At 49.4% G+C, this 17,529-nt stretch overlaps 1 protein-coding gene across 1 annotated transcript; it reads right to left on the bottom strand.

Moving 5' to 3' along the window:
• Nucleotides 1–360: 360 nt before the first annotated feature.
• Nucleotides 361–2,509, bottom strand: LOC148502796 (uncharacterized). The gene has a single exon (XM_088449357.1). It carries the CDS (start codon nucleotides 2,368–2,370, stop codon nucleotides 1,228–1,230), a length of 1,143 nt encoding a protein of 380 aa, XP_088305483.1. The 5' UTR covers nucleotides 2,371–2,509; the 3' UTR covers nucleotides 361–1,227.
• Nucleotides 2,510–17,529: the final 15,020 nt, after the last annotated feature.

Below are 17,529 nucleotides of genomic sequence, written 5' to 3'. Positions count from 1 at the left end.
CGCGGTCCCAGAGGGGTAGTGGAAGCGCAGCTTAGTTATGTGGCTCCACGCTGCAGCCAGTCCCCAGGGAGCCCCCTGCCTGGGGACTCTGGACCATGTTTCAGCAGGGACCGACCACGGGACCCCGCTGCTTACCTGCTGCCCCTTGAATCCTGCCATGGTCCCAAACATCTGGGGTCACCGCCAGCTGTGACCCCAGATGCCTACCAGCATCCCCGGATCAGTACCGGTGTTCTGGTACCGGCAGGGGTGTAGGGAAGACAGCATGGACGTCAGTACTGTCCATCCAGATGAGCAGCCACAGCTGCTTGTTGAAGAAAACTTCAGGGGCTAATCTTAGCCCCCTCTAAACAGGTGCATCCGACTCCGGCCGGGCACCAAACGAAACTGGGATGCCTTTGCTCGGGGGCGGGGTATAGGAGGGGGACCCTAGTGCATCCTGGGAGGCTAAAAACTTAACTATATGGTGCCCGATACCTGACGTCATCACCTATACACCAAAGGTATCCTGTGGATACCCTATGGACCCTGATGTAGAAATATCTGTTTGGGTATTTTTTTTTCCTTTTTTTAAAGTGCACAACTCACTTATGTAAGTGTGTATAAAGGATAGTATCCTGATGATATTGGGGTATTTCTAGCCTTAATATTAGTCCTTACATAGATAACCTGTAGTGCCTTTTATTAAGGTTTCCTAAATCAGCGTTGGGAGATTTAATTACTTTATACGCAATATAAATAGGACAGGTCACATATAATATAATGTCCCCAACTGGGTACAAAATCTTTATAATTTCCAAATAAGTAGTTTGCAGCCAAACATTTAGAACATTTTGCAACTGAAGACGAACCGTGAATTAGTGACAATGACAGATTTTCATTTTACTACTTATATGATGCAAGTTATAGAGAACGGACAGCTCTCCAGCTGTTATGGAACTGTAAGTCCCAGCATTACTGACCAACTCGGGAACGAAAACAGAAGGTATGGTGCCTTAGTACAAATAGTATTATGGAAATCTGACAGTAAATGTGACAAGTACATTGTAATTAATCATAACTTTATAAAGCCAAACAAATTGTACAAAAATTATATTTTTTAAATACATCTTAGATCTCCAAGCTGGAAGAAGTTTGGGGGAGGGGAGTAATTAAACAAAAATGTGAAAAGTAGTAAGTCTGAAATAATAAATATATCTATAGCTACAGAATATTCCAGCATCATGGTTATTTAAGTCTCCCAGTTTCCTGTAAGTATTTCATCACATTTGGTACATCAATCCCTTTAAACGTGGGATTTGAAGCAGCAATTTTCGCCAAAAAGCTGCTGACCTCGGAGGCCTCCATATTTTTGATGGTGCTGAAGAAGATCTGTGCGGCGTCATTTTTATCGGCTGCTTCCGATTCTAGACTGGAGCTGTCAGCACATCGTGACGCAGAAGGAACTGGTTTATCCAGAGTCTCAGGAATATGACAGACGCGCTCTGCAACAGCGCAAGGTGCACGTACTGGAGCCAGGAGACTGCTGGAGGGCGTTCCCTCCGCCACCGCGTTGTCTTCCTCTTCCTGAAACGTCTCCAGCGCTTTAATACAATTCTGAAGGATGATTTTAACGAACATGGCGTCCTCATCGTTTTGTATCTCAAAGTCTCTCATATAAGCCAAAAACTCATCAGTGTATTCAAATGGTAGACATTCCATACTCTCCCACATGTCCCCGATTGCTTTGTGTTGCTGCAGTGGTGTCTTCTCCGGTAATGCTTTTTGGGAAGGGGGCGGGTCTCTGCTTAAATCCTGGCGATTGGGTTTTAAAGAGTCCGTTTCTTTTCTGGGGGGATCAGTGTCCCTGCTGGGAGGGTCACTTTTGGCCACTTTGGCCGGCGGTGGGCCTAGCATTGGGCCCTCATAAGTGGTAGACCTTGTTTGTGTGATATCTTTTCTCCCATGCCGATGGAGAATCTCTGATGCGATTACACGCAATGCTTTTACCGAAAGATTTTGACCTATGGGAGGCAGCAGCTCAGGGTGGTGAGTGTCCACATATTTCTTCATGTGATCCGATGTAGTTATATGGCTGGAAATAAGTCTTTTGTGACCTTCTAGATCACAGAGGTGGCACTTGTACCTAGACGTAAACTGTAATCCCTCAATGTACTCCAAGCCCAGCAATGGCTCGTCCCTCAGATAGGTGTCCAGGAAGTGCTGGAGACTTTGTCTGTGTGGAAGCATCTCTGGGCATCTACGTCTCATGGCATTTTCGTGCTTCTTCCCTAGGACGTGACCGTATAGGTCTGAGGCTGTAGAAGACGTAACATTGCATAGTGTGCAGACATATTGCGGCTGCTCTTTGTCGTCCTCCGACATGGCCATGACCGAACACCTGGGGTGGCCGTGTCGAGTTACCCAAAGCGCGGCGTCACTTCTGGAGTCGGGCTATGTAGCCAGGTGTAGCCTCCAGCGGCTTCAGAGTAAGTAGTGCGCAGGCGCAGGGTGTAGTTGTCTTCTGCACGGCGTCACTTCCGGAATCGGGCTATATAGCCGGGTGTAGCCTCCAGCGGCTTCAGAGTAAGTAGTGCGCAGGCGCAGGGTGTAGTTGTCTCATGCTTGGCGTCACTTCCGGAATCGGGCTATGTAGGCGGGTGTAGACTCCAGCGGCTTCACAGTAAGTAGTGCGCAGGCGCAGGGTGTAGTTGTCTTCTGCACGGCGTCACTTTCGGAATCGGGCTATATAGCCGGGTGTAGCCTCCAGCGGCTTCAGAGTAAGTAGTGCGCAGGCGCAGGGTGTAGTTGTCTCATGCTTAGCGTCACTTCCGGGATCGGGCTATGTAGGCGGTTGTAGACATCCAGCGGCTTCAGAGTAAGTAGTGCGCAGGCGCAGGGTGTAGTAGTCTTCTGCATGGCGTCACTTCCGGAATCGGTCTATGTAGCCGGGTGTAGACTCCAGCGGCTTCAGAGTAAGTAGTGCGCATGCGCAGGGTGTACATGATCATTTCCAGTCATTTCCATTCCATGCAAAACCTCCAGATGTTGTCCTATAGAAACAAACCACAGGAACCGCGATCTGTAAGTTGCCACCTGCACTCCCTCATGTTTTGATTTCGTCCTGTGTGCAAATAGGATCTGCTTCAGCAGAAAACCTCGCTCTGGCTGTAAGAGAACATCGGGATAGCAGCATAAGAGATGAGCTCTTGTGCCCCTGCTGCAGCAATGATCATGTCACATGCTTTCCGCAGCCCTCTCAGACACATCAGACAGTCGCTGTAATGAGCTGGGAGACAGCATGTGGGCGAGTTTCTCCCTGCTCCTCCTCTGCCTTCTGCACTCTGGGCCTGATTCAAACCCGCTCGCGAGCGTGTAGCGCTCGCAAGCTGGTCGATGACCGGGCAGTGCGCACGCTCGGCGTGCACGAGCCCAGTAGTGAGTGAATTTTCAGTCGCTGCGGGACTCCCTAGAAGACGTGGCGGCCGTCGATTGTGATTGACAGCTCGCCCCGTTTTGTCGGCATGCAGGGGGTGTGGCTGGACAAACGGAGGCGTTCCCGAAGGAACGCATGTCGTTTGTGGGCGGCCCTACGGACGTCACCACTGATGTCAGTAGTGAACTTCCAGCTCTGTTAGAGCAGGAAGTTCACTGGGGCTAGCGGTGGACGAGACCCTACAACAAGGGTCTCGTCGCAAGCCCGATGGTAGTGATAATCGCGACCATCGCCAGGCCGCCCGCTAAGCTGTGGGTGGTCACCCACAGCTTAGCGAGCGGTCTGGAGGCCGGAGAAGAAAAAAAAAAAAACGTCCCGCCCTGATTCAGAGCCTCTGTCATTCCAAACACTCTCATGTACAATGGGGGATATTAGCAGGAGAGAGAGAGGAAAAATGGCAAATTGTTTGAAATGTTTGTGTTACTGGAGCATTACACCATCTGATACCCGTTATTGGGATGTGGAACTAATGTCATTCAAATTCAGTGAATATAAGTAGAAATAACCCCAAAAATTTCTAGAGCGTCATCTTGTAGTATTGTTCCGATAGTGCAACTAGACATGAGAGAGAGAGATGATTGATGATAAAGATAGATATGAGATAGATAGCCGGAAGACAGAGATAGATATGAGATAGATAGCCGGATGACAGAGATAGATATGAGATAGATAGCCGGATGACAGAGATAGATATGAGATAGATAGCCGGATGACAGAGATAGATATGAGATAGATAGCCGGATGACAGAGATAGATATGAGATAGATAGCCGGATGACAACGATAGATATGAGATAGATAGCCGGATGACAAAGATAGATATGAGATAGCCGGATGACAAAGATAGATATGAGATAGATAGCCGGATGACAAATATAGATATGAGACAGATAGCCGGATGACAAAGATAGATATGAGATAGATAGCCGGATGACAAATATAGATATGAGATAGATAGCCGGATGACAAAGATAGATATGAGATAGATAGCCGGATGACAAATATAGATATGAGATAGATACAGAGCCGGCTTGAGGCATGTTCGACCAGTGCGGTCAAACGGGCACCACCCCATAGAGGGCGCACCCCTTCCAGCCATTCCAGATTTCAGCGGGACAGTCCCATTTTTCGGGCACTGCTCCGCTGTTCCACCCACGGGACAAAGTGTCCCGCGGGCGGTTGGGATGTTGGGCACCTCCACTGCTGCAGCTGTGCGGTGGTGCCGGCCCCTGGGAAGAAGAATAGATGCCACGCGCATGCGCGCGCCATCCATTCAGTGCAGGGAGAGAGCTGGGGGCAGCACAGCTACAGATGAAGTGCTGGGCTCGCCCCCAGCCTGACGTTAAATGGGAGGCGTACCATATAGACACGCCCCCTAATAGCATCATTTGGGGGCATGGTCTATGGTAATTAGCCCACGCCCCATTTACAGCCATACGCGAGGCTCTCACTGCGCAGGGCGTGGCTCATGCTGGAGCCAGCCCTGGATAGATATGAGATAGATGAGAAAGATTGATAGCTATGATATAGACAGAGCCATTACAGACTTTTTGGTGCCCTGTGCCAGAGAGAGCATTGGCGCCCCCTCCCCCCCCTCATTTTTTAAATAGGGACATAAGATAGTGCACCTGTAAATAGGGCCATGGCCTGACTGGGCAGGGAAGAGATAGGGGAGGCCAGGGGATACTGGGGATAAAAAAAGCAGAATCTACCAGTGAGAATGATAATAAACAGGAAGACTGACAGGCCCAAACAGCGCCCCCTGCCCTGCAGTGCCCTGTGCCATGGCACTGGTCACACTACCCTAGTTACAGCCCTGGATATAGATATAAGATCGATAAATATTAGATATGAGATAGATATGAGATAGATGGATAAATATGAGTTAGATGAGAAAAATAGATATGAGATATATAGATATTTGAGAAAGATAGATATGAGATATATAGATAGATATATAAATATGAGATAGTTAGATATGAGATAGATAGATATGAGATATATATGACTTAGATATTAGAGATGATTTGCTGAAATCTGAGCACAACCGAACTTTGTGGTTTCCAAGTGTAACCATGTCCCGGTTTGGATCGCTTTGGGATTCCGAGTCGAGTACCGAGTCGGGTCTTCTTGCCAAATTTGGAACTCGGATCTAAAATCCGGATCTCACGTACAGTATTTTGTATTGCATTTAAATCCCTCGTTATTTCAGGTGCTGTGAGGTGGTCAAAATTGACTGGAAATTAATGTTACTGATGTACTATAATACTATAGGAACAAAAACAGCTCCATGTTACATGATTTTAGCTGATTAATCATTTTTTTAAGAAATTCAAAACCAAAACTGAACCAAAACACTTGAGGATGGTTTTGCAAAACCAAAACATGACGATGATTTAAAGCCAAAATCAACATCTCTAAAATATACACTGCTCAAAAAAAATAAAGGGAACACTTAAACAACACAATGTAACTCCAAGTCATTTACACTGCTGTGAAATCAAACTGTCCACTTAGGAAGCAACATTGATTGACAATCAATTTCACATGCTGTTGTGCAAATGGAATAGACAACAGGTGGAAATTATAGGCAATTAGCAAGACACCCCCAATAAAGGAGTGGTTCTGCAGGTGGTGACCACAGACCACTTCTCCGTTCCTGTGCTTTTTGGCTGATGTTTTGGTCACTTTTGAATGCTGGCAGTGCTTTCACTCTAGTGGTAGCATGAGACGGAGTCTACAACCCACACAAGTGGCTCAGGTAGTGCAACTCATCCAGGATGGCACATCAATGGGAGCTGTGGCAAGAAGGTCTGCTGTGTCTGTCAGCGTAGTGTCCAGAGCATGGAGGCGCTACCAAGAGACAGGCCAGTACATCAGGAGACGTGGAGGAGGCCATAGGAGGGCAACAACCCAGCAGCAGGACCGCTACCTCCGCCTTTGTGCAAGGAGGAACAGGAGGCGCACTGCCAGAGCCCTGCAAAATGACCTCTAGCAGGCCACAAATGTGCATGTGTCTGCTCAAACAGTCAGAAACAGACTCCATGAGGGTGGTATGAGGGCCCGACGTCCACAGGTGGGGGTTGTGCTTACAGCCCAACACCGTGCAGGACGTTTGGCATTTGCCAGAGAACACCAAGATTGGCAAATTCGCCACTGGTGCCCTGTGCTCTTCATGTCTGTCACATGTGCTCAGGTTCACACTGAGCACATGTGACAGACGTGACAGAGTCTGGAGATGTCAAGGAGAACGTTCTGCTGCCTGCAACATCCTCCAGCATGACCGGTTTGGCAGTGGGTCAGTAATGGTGTGGGGCGGCATTTCTTTGGGGGGCCGCACAGCCCTCCATGTGCTCGCTAGAGGTAGCCTGACTGCCATTACGTACCGAGATGAGATCCTCAGACCCCTTGTGAGACCATATGCTGGTGCGGTTGGCCCTGGGTTCCTCCTAATGCTAGACAATGCTAGACCTCATGTGGCTCGAGTGTGTGAGCAGTTCCTGCAAGACGAAGGAATTGATGCTATGGACTGGCCCGCCCGTTCCCTAGACCTGAATCCAATTGAGCACATCTGGGACGTCATGTCTCGCTCCATTCACCAATGCCACGTTACACCACAGACTGTCCAGGAGTTGGCAGATGCTTTAGTCCAGGTCTGGGAGGAGATCCCTCAGGAGTCCATCCGCCACCTCATCAGGAGCATGCCCAGGCGTTGTAGGGAGGTCATACAGGCACGTGGAGGCCACACACACTACTGAGCCTCAGTTTGACTTGTTTTAAGGACATTACATCAAACTTGGAGCAGCCTGTAGTGTGTTTTTTTCACTTTAATTTTTAGTGTGGCTCCAAAATCAGACCTCCATGGGTTAATAAATTTGATTTCCAATGATAATTTTTGTGTGATTTTGTTGTCAGCACATTCAACTATGTAAAGAACAAAGCATTTAATAAGAACATTTCATTCATTCAGATCTAGGATGTGTTATTTTAGTCTTCCCTTTATTTTTTTTAGCAGTGTATATACCTTCAAAAAGTATTTTCCATTCCCTGACAAAGGGATCTGTTTGGGATCCTGAGGAGCGAGTTTGAGAACCTATGCTCTATATGTTGCACGTACACACACGGTTATACGTTTAGGAAGCCGGCGGACGCAATGCCGACTGCCGGCTTCCAGACTACTTAATCCCGGCGAGGGTTAAATGACAGGCGTCTAAATCTAGATGCCTGTCATTTTACCGACGCCAGGAGACCGGCGACCGGCATCCCGATCGAAGGGATGCCGGGCGCCGACAGCCGCGGAGGGGGAGGGTTAGGTTTTGAGCTCCCGGAGGGGACTTAAGGTTAGGCACCCCCCCGGGAGGTTAGAGTTAGGCTAGGGGGAGGGAGGGCTAGGCACCCCCGGGGGGAGGTTAGGGTTAGGCACCCCCCGGGAGACTTAGGTTTAGGCGGCAGGGAAGGAGGGGGTTAGGTTTAGACACTTAGAGGGGTGATTAGGGTTAGGCACGGGGGGAAGGAGGTTAGGGTTAGGGGGTAAAATTAGGTTAGTTTATACTTACCTGGGGATGATTGGGATTTCCTCCTCTGTCAGGCTGCCGCTGACAAGATTTGAACCGCGGGCCATGCGGCCGGCTGTGCATCATACCGATTCCCACACACGCACACACTCTCTGTGATATAATAAATTCATGAATGTATTCCACAATACAGATCACACCTCCTGTTACACCCAAGAAAGGACAAATTACAATATTTAGCAGATGCATCTGGTCTAACAACGATACATTGGAGCAGTATTGCTGTCTGTACACTTTGTGGTGCACCGTGCACAGAAGCAGCATCCAGGGGAGGATTAGGATGGACAACCAGCCTGGGAAATTTATGGAAGCAGCCCTAATGGGGGTGGGGTCTGTTGAGGGGGTGGAGTCTGTCGAGGGGGGCGGGATCCCTCATTGGGCCTGATTCTGCGTTGGACTCAAAAAATATGTTTTTCAATACACTTTCACTTTGCTTTTTACATAGAACCCCAGTGTGGATCGTGTGTGTGTGTGAAAATTTAGTGTGGATACGGCTAATACCCTCTTCCCAATATACACATTATAGCAAAAAAACATTCACACAAAAATTTACATTTAAAAACATTCATACATACATACACAATCTAAATATAATGCACAACGTTGCCTAGCTTTCATTTTATTTTTTGAAACTATTGCTGTCCCCAGTGCTGCCTGAATTTATATTTTTCCTTCTCTCTCTCTCTCTCTCTCTCTCGCGCCCCGTTTCTCCTCCCCTCTTCCCCCTTGTTATTCCATCTCTCCCTCTCCGCTCTGTCTTTTCCCCATATCTCTTTTCTCCCTCCACAATTTCCCTTTTTGCTCTGATATTCTTCCTCCTATTTCTCTCATCCCATCACTTTGTCTCTCTCTTCCCTCCCATCTTCCACGTTCCCCCTCTCGCTCTCCTCCACTGTCTGTGTCTGTTTCCGTTCTGACATTCTTTCCTGCTCATGATTTGTGATGGAGAACGTTGATGGTGATTGTGTGTTACAGTCGCGTATCCACTTGCCGATATAAATGGACGATTCAACGATACCGACTTCGTTATCGTTTAGTTGTTCATTAATCGTGCAGAGGATATGCCGGAAATGACCAGCAATGCGCGCTCCCGCTGGTTGCTGTCGGCATCGCTCATCGCCTGAGCATGATGATTAACCTGACGATATCATCAGGTTGAGCATGTTCGGGGATGAGGGATGGTGACTGCACTGAGCGACATATCATTCAGTGTGGGCACAATATCCACTGCACAGTATAAGGAACGACTGAGCGATAACAGTAACATTGTGGGTGTTTGTGTGGTACTTAGCTTGAGTGACAGTGTGACTGGCAGGACTCCTGTAATTGATGAGTGTAGGGACATTGAGGGTCAGTGTGAGTGATACAAAGGTGAATGTGACTGAGTGACAGGACAATGACGGTCAGAGTAAGTGACAGTGAGTATGAGTGGCAGGAATATTGAGATTAAGGTGACAAACAGGGTAAGGACATACAGTGTGAGGTACAGGGAGGGTGAGGGCAGGGGCAAAGGGTGAGTTACAGGGAGGGTGAAGGCAGGGACACCGACGGGGAGTTACAAGGAGGGTGAAGGTAAGGACAGTGGGGGGGAGAATTACAGGGAGGGTGAGGGCAGGGACACAGAGGAGGGGGGGTTACAGGGAGGGTGAAGTCAGGGACATAGAGGGGGAGTTACAGGGAGGGTGAGGGCAGGGACACAGAGGAGGGGGGGTTACAGGGAGGGTGAGGGCAGAGACACAGAGGGGGAGTTACAGGGAGGGTGGTCAGTGACATAGAAGGGGGTTACAGGGAGGGTGAGGGCAGGGACACAGAGGGGAGGGTTACAGGGAGGGTGAGGGCAGGGACACAGAGGGGGGTTACAGGGAGGGTGAGGGCAGGGACACAGAGGGGGGGTTACAGGGAGGGTGAGGGCAGGGACACAGCGGGGGGGTTACAGGGAGGGTGAGGGCAGGGACACAGGGGGGTTACAGGGAGGGTGAGGGCAGGGACACGGGGGGGGTTACAGGGAGGGTGAGGGCAGGGACACAGAGGGGGGGTTACAGGGAGGGTGAGGGCAGGGACACAGATGGGGGGTTACAGGGAGGGTGAGGGCAGGGACACTGAGGGGGGGTTACAGGGAGGGTGAGGGCAGGAATACTGAGGGGGGGTTACATGGAGGGTGAGGGCAGGGACACTGAAGGGGAGTATGTACAGTGCATTTGGAAAGTATTCACAGCACTGTGCACCGACGCTTCCCATCCAACCTGATGGAGCTTGAGAGGTGCTGCCAAGAGGAATGGGTGAAACTGCCCAAAGATAGGTGTGCCAAGCTTGTGGCATCATATTCAAAAAGACTTGAGGCTGTAATTGCTGTCAAAGGTGCATCAACAAAGTATTGAGCAAAGGCTGTGAATACTTATGTACATGTGATTTCTTTTTTTATATTAAATTTGCAAAAATCTCAAAAACACTTTTTACACGTTGTCATTATGGGGTATTGTGTGTAGAATTTTGAGGATAAAAAATAATTTATTCCATTCTGGAATAAGGCTGTAACATAACAAAATGTGGAAAAAGTGAAGCACTGTGAATACTTTCCGTATGCACTGTGGGCCTCATTCAGAGGCGGTCGTACGATGCAAGCGGTCGTTCTGAAACAGGGCGGCCGCTTGCATCCTGAACGGCCGCCTCCATGTCGGTCATTAGGCTGTGGGTTAACACCCACAGCTCTAACGACCGCTAAGGGTGATGGTCAAGACCATCGCGATCATCGGGGCTTACGGCGAGACCCTAAGGTAGGAACTCGTCAACCTTAAGCCCCAGGGAGCTTCCTGCTCTGTTTGAGCAGGAAGCTCCCCACTGACATCACTGATGATGTCAGTGGGGCCGCCCCCAAACGGCATGCGTTCCAACAGGCCGGGCACGCCCCCGGCCCGCCCAGCTGTCGATGTTGAGTGATAGCTCGCCCCGTCTGCAACGAGACCCCTAACGACGGATCAGCCGTCGTTAGCCGGGTCTCACGCATGCGCACGACGGAGCCGGCTCTGTCGTGCGCATGCGCACTGGAGCAACATCGACCCGGTCGCGAGCTCGTAGTACTAACGACCGGGTCTGAATAAGCTCCTGTATGTATGTATAGAGAGAGAGAGAGCATCTAGGAAGAGGGCATGTGGACAGGTACCACTATTGTGGAGTGGAGTACTGGCATGATATATATTTGTGTATATTTATATATATATATATATATATATATATATATATACTGTGTATATATATATATACACATATATACACACAGTATATAACATTACTAAAACAGACTAAAAGCAAAGTGTACAAACTCATAGTGAAAGAGGAATTTCATGAAATTCATTAAAATTTAATAAAACAATAAATAAATATATATATAATCACTTGTCTTTTCAGGGCCTGTCTAGCTGTGATGGCACTACAAGTCCCAGCACATCCAGTTCACAAAGTGTGCTGGGACTTGTAGTCTCCTCACAGCTGGACAGGCAGTCAGTGATCTATTTGAATATAGGACAGCTGCGCTTCTTACCTGGAGCACCAGGTCATGCTGTGACTGTAGTGCGGCGGCTGAAGGGTCCAGGCTCAGGATGATGGCAGACCGTGCTGGAGTACCGCTGGGAATGGACGCTGAGGAGGATGAGGAACCGCCCGGCAATCCCGCTCCTGAGTCCTAACTGCCGTGACTTCTGTGGGGTGGTGTTGTGCACAAATGGACCACCCCTTCTAACACAGCCTCACTGTGCCTGCTCCCTGGCTGGAGCTAAAGCTCCATACACTCTGCTGCTCTACCGCGTTGGTGCAGCACTGCTCCTGGCTACCGGCACTATGAAATGCTTGCTAGCCGGAGCAGATGACAGCTTCCTGTTTGCGTTCCCTAGTGCAACGGAAATCCGGGAAGCATGGCAGCTGGCCCGGCACATAGAAATTGGCCTGCCCCAGCAGCCAATGTCAGCCGGCCTGGCAAAGGGGTGTATGGGACCGGCCCAGTGGTAACTTACTCACTGTCCAGGTGGCCCAATCCACCCCTGGCAGCATCCCTCTCTATGGAATCGGTATGATTTACCGCCGGACGCATGTCCAGCGGTTGGAATCCTGACACCAGCATCCCGGCAGCAGTGGAAATCCCGATCGTCCCCAGGTAAGTACTTACTAACCTATTCTACACCCTAACCCTCGCTTAGGGGTGCCTAACTCTAACCTCCTCCCCCCTGTGCCTAACCCTAATCCCCACTCTAAGGGCCTGATTCAGAGCCGCTCGTAAGCGGCAGCTCACTCGCTCCGAGCGATGTTCGCACATCTGTGCATGCGTATGGATCGTAATGTGCATGCGCCAACCAGTCATTGCGGTCGGAAATCGTGCGCTCGTAAAACAGGGAGGGGCTGCAAATTTGAGTGACAGAATGAGGCATTTGTGGGTGGTAACAGGGGAAGGTGCTTGAAAACGGGGAGTGGAGATCCGAACGCAGGCGTGCCAAGCGGTCAAAACGGGCGTTTAATGGGTGTGCATAATTAACAAAGCAGCGTCATCGACCACGTCACTTGGTTGTCTTTTAGCCTGAACTGCTCGCAGTGATAGCGGTAAGAAAATCCTACCACAAGAATTGCGAGCAGTTGAGACGCCTTTCGATGTACTCGATTAATCTAATAAATAGCGGAGATGACGTATGATGCGAACGGCCAAGGAGCGTCTTTACAAAATAGCGAGCGCATGTTTCGGACGCTCGCTCAGACAAAGAGGCGTCAACAGACCGCAAAGAGCGAGCGCTCAATTTAAATATCAGGCCCCTTTTTCAGAACGAGCGTCCGCAAATAGCGTCTGGCTCTGAATGAGGCCCTAAGTGCCTAAACCCCCCTTCCCCGCTCCCTAAACCTAAGTCCCCCGGGGGGGGTGCCTAACCCTAACCTCCCCCTGGGAGTGCCTAACCCTAACCCTCCCTTCCCCTAGCCTAAACCTAACCTCCCGTGGGGGTGCCTAACCCTAAGTCCCTCCCGGGAACCCTAAACCTAACCCTCCCTCCCGCGGCTATCCGCGCTCGGCGTCCCTTCGATCAGGATGCCGGGCTCCCGGCGTATGTCTAATGACAGGCGTTGGCATATCGACACCTGTCTTTAGACCCTTGCCGGGATATGACAGTCGGGTAGCTGGTTGTCGGGATTAGGTCCGCCGGCTTCCCAACTGCATACTATTGCTGCCGACTGTCGGCAATGACGGCCTTTCCAGAGAACACACAAAAAAAGGTGGATTATCATCTCCTGACACTTGTATCCTGTTGCTACCATTAAAAGTACGTAGATAACTAGAGATGTGTGAGTTCGGTTTTATTCAGTTCTTATCGCAAGTTCGGATTTCTCTTATTGGCTATCCAAAACACGTGACAGCCAGGTAGCCAATATGATGCCGTTTTTGAGATCCGAACATATCCGAGTAAATCCGAACCGCACATCTCTAGATAAAACTATGGGCCTAAATCAGAGCTGGAGATTACTGCATACGTGCAGCCGTTGTGCGAACTTATGCAAATGGTGCAGCCACTGTTATTGGTATTGAGGCACTAAAGACTCAATTCCGGGCACTTGCATACACAGACGCACCAACGGACGCGGCATCGATGTTCTGAGCAGCCCTATGGAGTTTACACCCTCCCCCGTTACCTCCTACAAATCCTCCCTGTCTGTCAATAACTGCTTCCAAGTCTACACTGCGAACGCCGTCGGTAATGAAATTTGACGCATTCGCAGTGCACTTCATACACCTGTGCGGTATAAAAAAAAATCACACAACTGCACAAACATCGGCATCGCGTTTTTTATTCCTGTATGTGGGAACCAGTTCCCTGGTCTGCAGAGCACTGGGGGAGGGGCAGAAGAACCTAGTACCGGCCCTGGACATTTATGTACACATGTGCTTACTTATATAGTGGATAGTATATGTAATACAGTATTAATAATGAACTTTATGTATCAAATATATACATTTATCTGATATAAATACCATAAATTATCTGGAAAAGGGTTAAACATCCCATACTAAATATACATTCATAGTATAACCAGTAAGACATAGAACTGAGGCCCTGATTCAGAGCCGGACGCTCTGACAGAGCGCTCGCTCTGAATCAGGGTCACGCTCGCTCTGAATCAGGGTCTTTTTTTTTTTTTATTTAAGAAAGGCCTCCTGGCCGCTCGCATAGCTGTGGGTGACCACCCACAGCTATAGCGAGCGGCCAGGAAGATGGTCGCGATGGTCAAGACCATCGGGCTTGCGACGAGACCCTTGTGGTACGGTCTCGTGGCCGCAAGCCCCAGAGAGATTTCGGCTCTAACAGAGCCGAAATCTCTCCCACTGACATCACTCGTGATGTCAGTGGGGCCGCCCCCAAATGGAGGCGTTCACATGGGAACGCCTCCGTTTGGGCAGCCACTCCCCCAGCCCGCCCACCGAAGGGGGTGAGCTGTCACTCAACACCGACAGCTCGCCCCCTTTGTTGCGAGACCCGAAGCGACGGAGTGCCCTTCGCTATCCGGGTCTCGCGCATGCGCACGATGGAGCCGGCTCCGTCATGCGCACTGGCCCACCATCGACCCGGTATACTGCACTTGCGATCGGGTCTGAATCAGGGCCTGAGCTCTCTGAGCACACACTCTCCCACCTCATGGTAAGACACCTGTCTCTTCTTTCTGGCAGCTGCTCTCTGGTCTGGTGCACTGAGTAAGTGCTCAGATCCAAACACACAGTAATAGACTAGGGGAGAGAAGCTGCTGCCACCGGGCGTTGTAAGTCCAACCGGGGGCCTTTCTCTCCTGTATTCTTTCATAGGTTGTGTATAGTGACAAATAGTAGTGTATCATAGTACATGCTATGGGCTGATGGTTATGAGCACACAGATGGCATATTGCATTTCATTAAAGTATACATGCCTCCATTCTACAGGGGTGGTTAGAAAATCACGGGCGCGTCTCAACCGTTTTATAGGTGTGTCGGATCCAGCGGCTGTGTCTTTGTACGCAGTGTCACTGGTGCCAGCGTCTCCGTTCCTGTGCCCATTCTGCGCGACCATAGGCTTACCCAGAAGGACGACAATCGTCTGATCTGCCACCGATGATGCTAATTTTTACGGATTTGCAAAGCCAGCGGTGAGTGTCTAAGTACATATCTCGGCAGCTGCGACAATTGCGTATTAAATTACAGTATCTGCGTAAGAACACACAGTCGCAACGGCCCTATGACAAGAAATGCAAAGAAACATGGGGCAGCCAACAGCACATAGATAGGATATATGAGAAGTAAACAGGTAAAGGAAGAAACCAAGGTGATGTAACACCCAGATGTACAGGGGAGTTGCCCGCAGGTATAACCGCACTGAGTGCACAGAACTAACTGCGGATATTCGCCCGTAAGCAGACATGCGCAGATTTTGTGCTGCCCCCTATCTCAGCGCAGACTTTCACCAGCCTGTACTTAGTGCAAGTGATGGGTCTGACCACAGGCGGATCTCGGCATTTGCACATCTCTGCATAGCCCGCAACTGAGAGCCTGATTCTGTAAGGATCGTAATTGCAAAACACACAGCCATATACTGTAGTGTGCAGTGCAGGCCTATACTGTAGTGTGTAGTGCAGGCCTATACTGTAGTGTGTAATGCAGCCATATACTGTAGTGTGTAGTGCAGGAATATACTGTAGTGTGTAGTGCACGCAGGCCTATATTGTAGTGTGTAGTGCAGGCCTATACTGTAGTGTGTAGCGCAGGCCTATACTGTAGTGTGTAGCGCAGGCCTATACTGTAGTGTGTAGCGCAGGCCTATACTGTAGTGTGTAGCGCAGGCCTATACTGTAGTGTGTAGCGCAGGCCTATACTGTAGTGTGTAGTGCAGGCCTATACTGTAGAGTGTAGTGCAGGCCTATACTGTAGTGTCTAGAGCAGGCCTATACTGTAGTGTGTAGTGCAGGCCTATACTGTAGTGTGTAGTGCAGGCCTATACTGTAGTGTGTAGTGCAGGAATATACTGTAGTGTGTAGTGCAGCCATACACTGTAGTGTGTAGTGCAGGAATATACTGTAGTGTGTAGTGCAACCATATACTGTAGTGTGTAGTGCAGGCCTATACTGTAGTGTGTAGTGCAGGCCTACACTGTAGTGTGTAGTGCAGGCAAATACTGTAGTGTGTACTGCAGGCCTATACTGTAGTGTGTAGTGCAGGCCTATACTGTAATGTGTAGTGCAGGCGTATACTGTAGTGTGTAGTGCAGGCCTATACTGTAGTGTGTAGTGCAGGAATATACTATAGTGTGTAGTGCACGCAGCCTATATTGTAGTGTGTAGTGCAGGCCTATACTGTAGTGTGTAGTGCAGGCCTATACTGTAGTGTGTAGTGCAGGCCTATACTATAGTGTGTAGCGCAGGCCTATACTGTAGTGTGTAGCGCAGGCCTATACTGTAGTGTGTAGTGCAGGCCTATACTGTAGTGTGTAGTGCACGCAGGCATATATTGTAGTGTGTAGTGCAGGACTATACTGTAGTGTGTAGTGCAGGAATATACTGTAGTGTATAGTGCAGCCATATACTGTAGTGTGTAGTGCAGGAGTATACTGTAGTGTGTAGTGCAGCCGTATACTGTAGTATGTAGTGCAGGCCTATACTGTAGTGTGTAGTGCAGGCCTATACTGTAGTGTGTAGTGCAGGCCTATACTGTAGTGTGTAGTGCAGGCGTATACTGTAGTGTGTAGTGCAGGCCTATACTGTAGTGTGTAGTGCAGGAATATACTGTAGTGTGTAGTGCACGCAGCCTATATTGTAGTGTGTAGCGCAGGCCTATACTGTAGTGTGTAGCGCAGGCCTATACTGTAGTGTGTAGCGCAGGCCTATACTGTAGTGTGTAGCGCAGGCCTATACTGTAGTGTGTAGTGCAGGCCTATACTGTAGTGTGTAATGCAGCCATATACTGTAGTGTGTAGTGCAGGAATATACTGTAGTGTGTAGTGCACGCAGGCCTATACTGTAGTGTGTAGCGCAGGCCTATACTGTAGTGTGTAGCGCAGGCCTATACTGTAGAGTGTAGCGCAGGCCTATACTGTAGTGTGCAGTGCAGGCCTATACTGTAGTGTGCAGTGCAGGCCTATACTGTAGTGTGTAGTGCAGGCAAATACTGTAGTGTGTACTGCAGGCCTATACTGTAGTGTGTAGTGCAGGCCTATACTGTAGTGTGTAGTGCAGGCGTATACTGTAGTGTGTAGTGCAGGCGTATACTGTAGTGTGTAGTGCACGCAGCCTATATTGTAGTGTGTAGTGCAGGCCTATACTGTAGTGTGTAGTGCAGGCCTATACTGTAGTGTGTAGCGCAGGCCTATACTATAGTGTGTAGCGCAGGCCTATACTGTAGTGTGTAGCGCAGGCCTATACTGTAGTGTGTAGTGCAGGCCTATACTGTAGTGTGTAGTGCACGCAGGCATATATTGTAGTGTGTAGTGCAGGA

The sequence above is a fragment of the Taudactylus pleione genome, unplaced genomic scaffold, assembly GCF_031769625.1.
Source record: "Taudactylus pleione unplaced genomic scaffold, aTauple2 ptg000483l, whole genome shotgun sequence".
Taxonomy (NCBI): domain Eukaryota; kingdom Metazoa; phylum Chordata; class Amphibia; order Anura; family Myobatrachidae; genus Taudactylus; species Taudactylus pleione.
The sequence above is the reverse complement of the archived record's forward strand: the minus strand, read 5'-3'. Positions and strand labels throughout refer to the sequence as shown.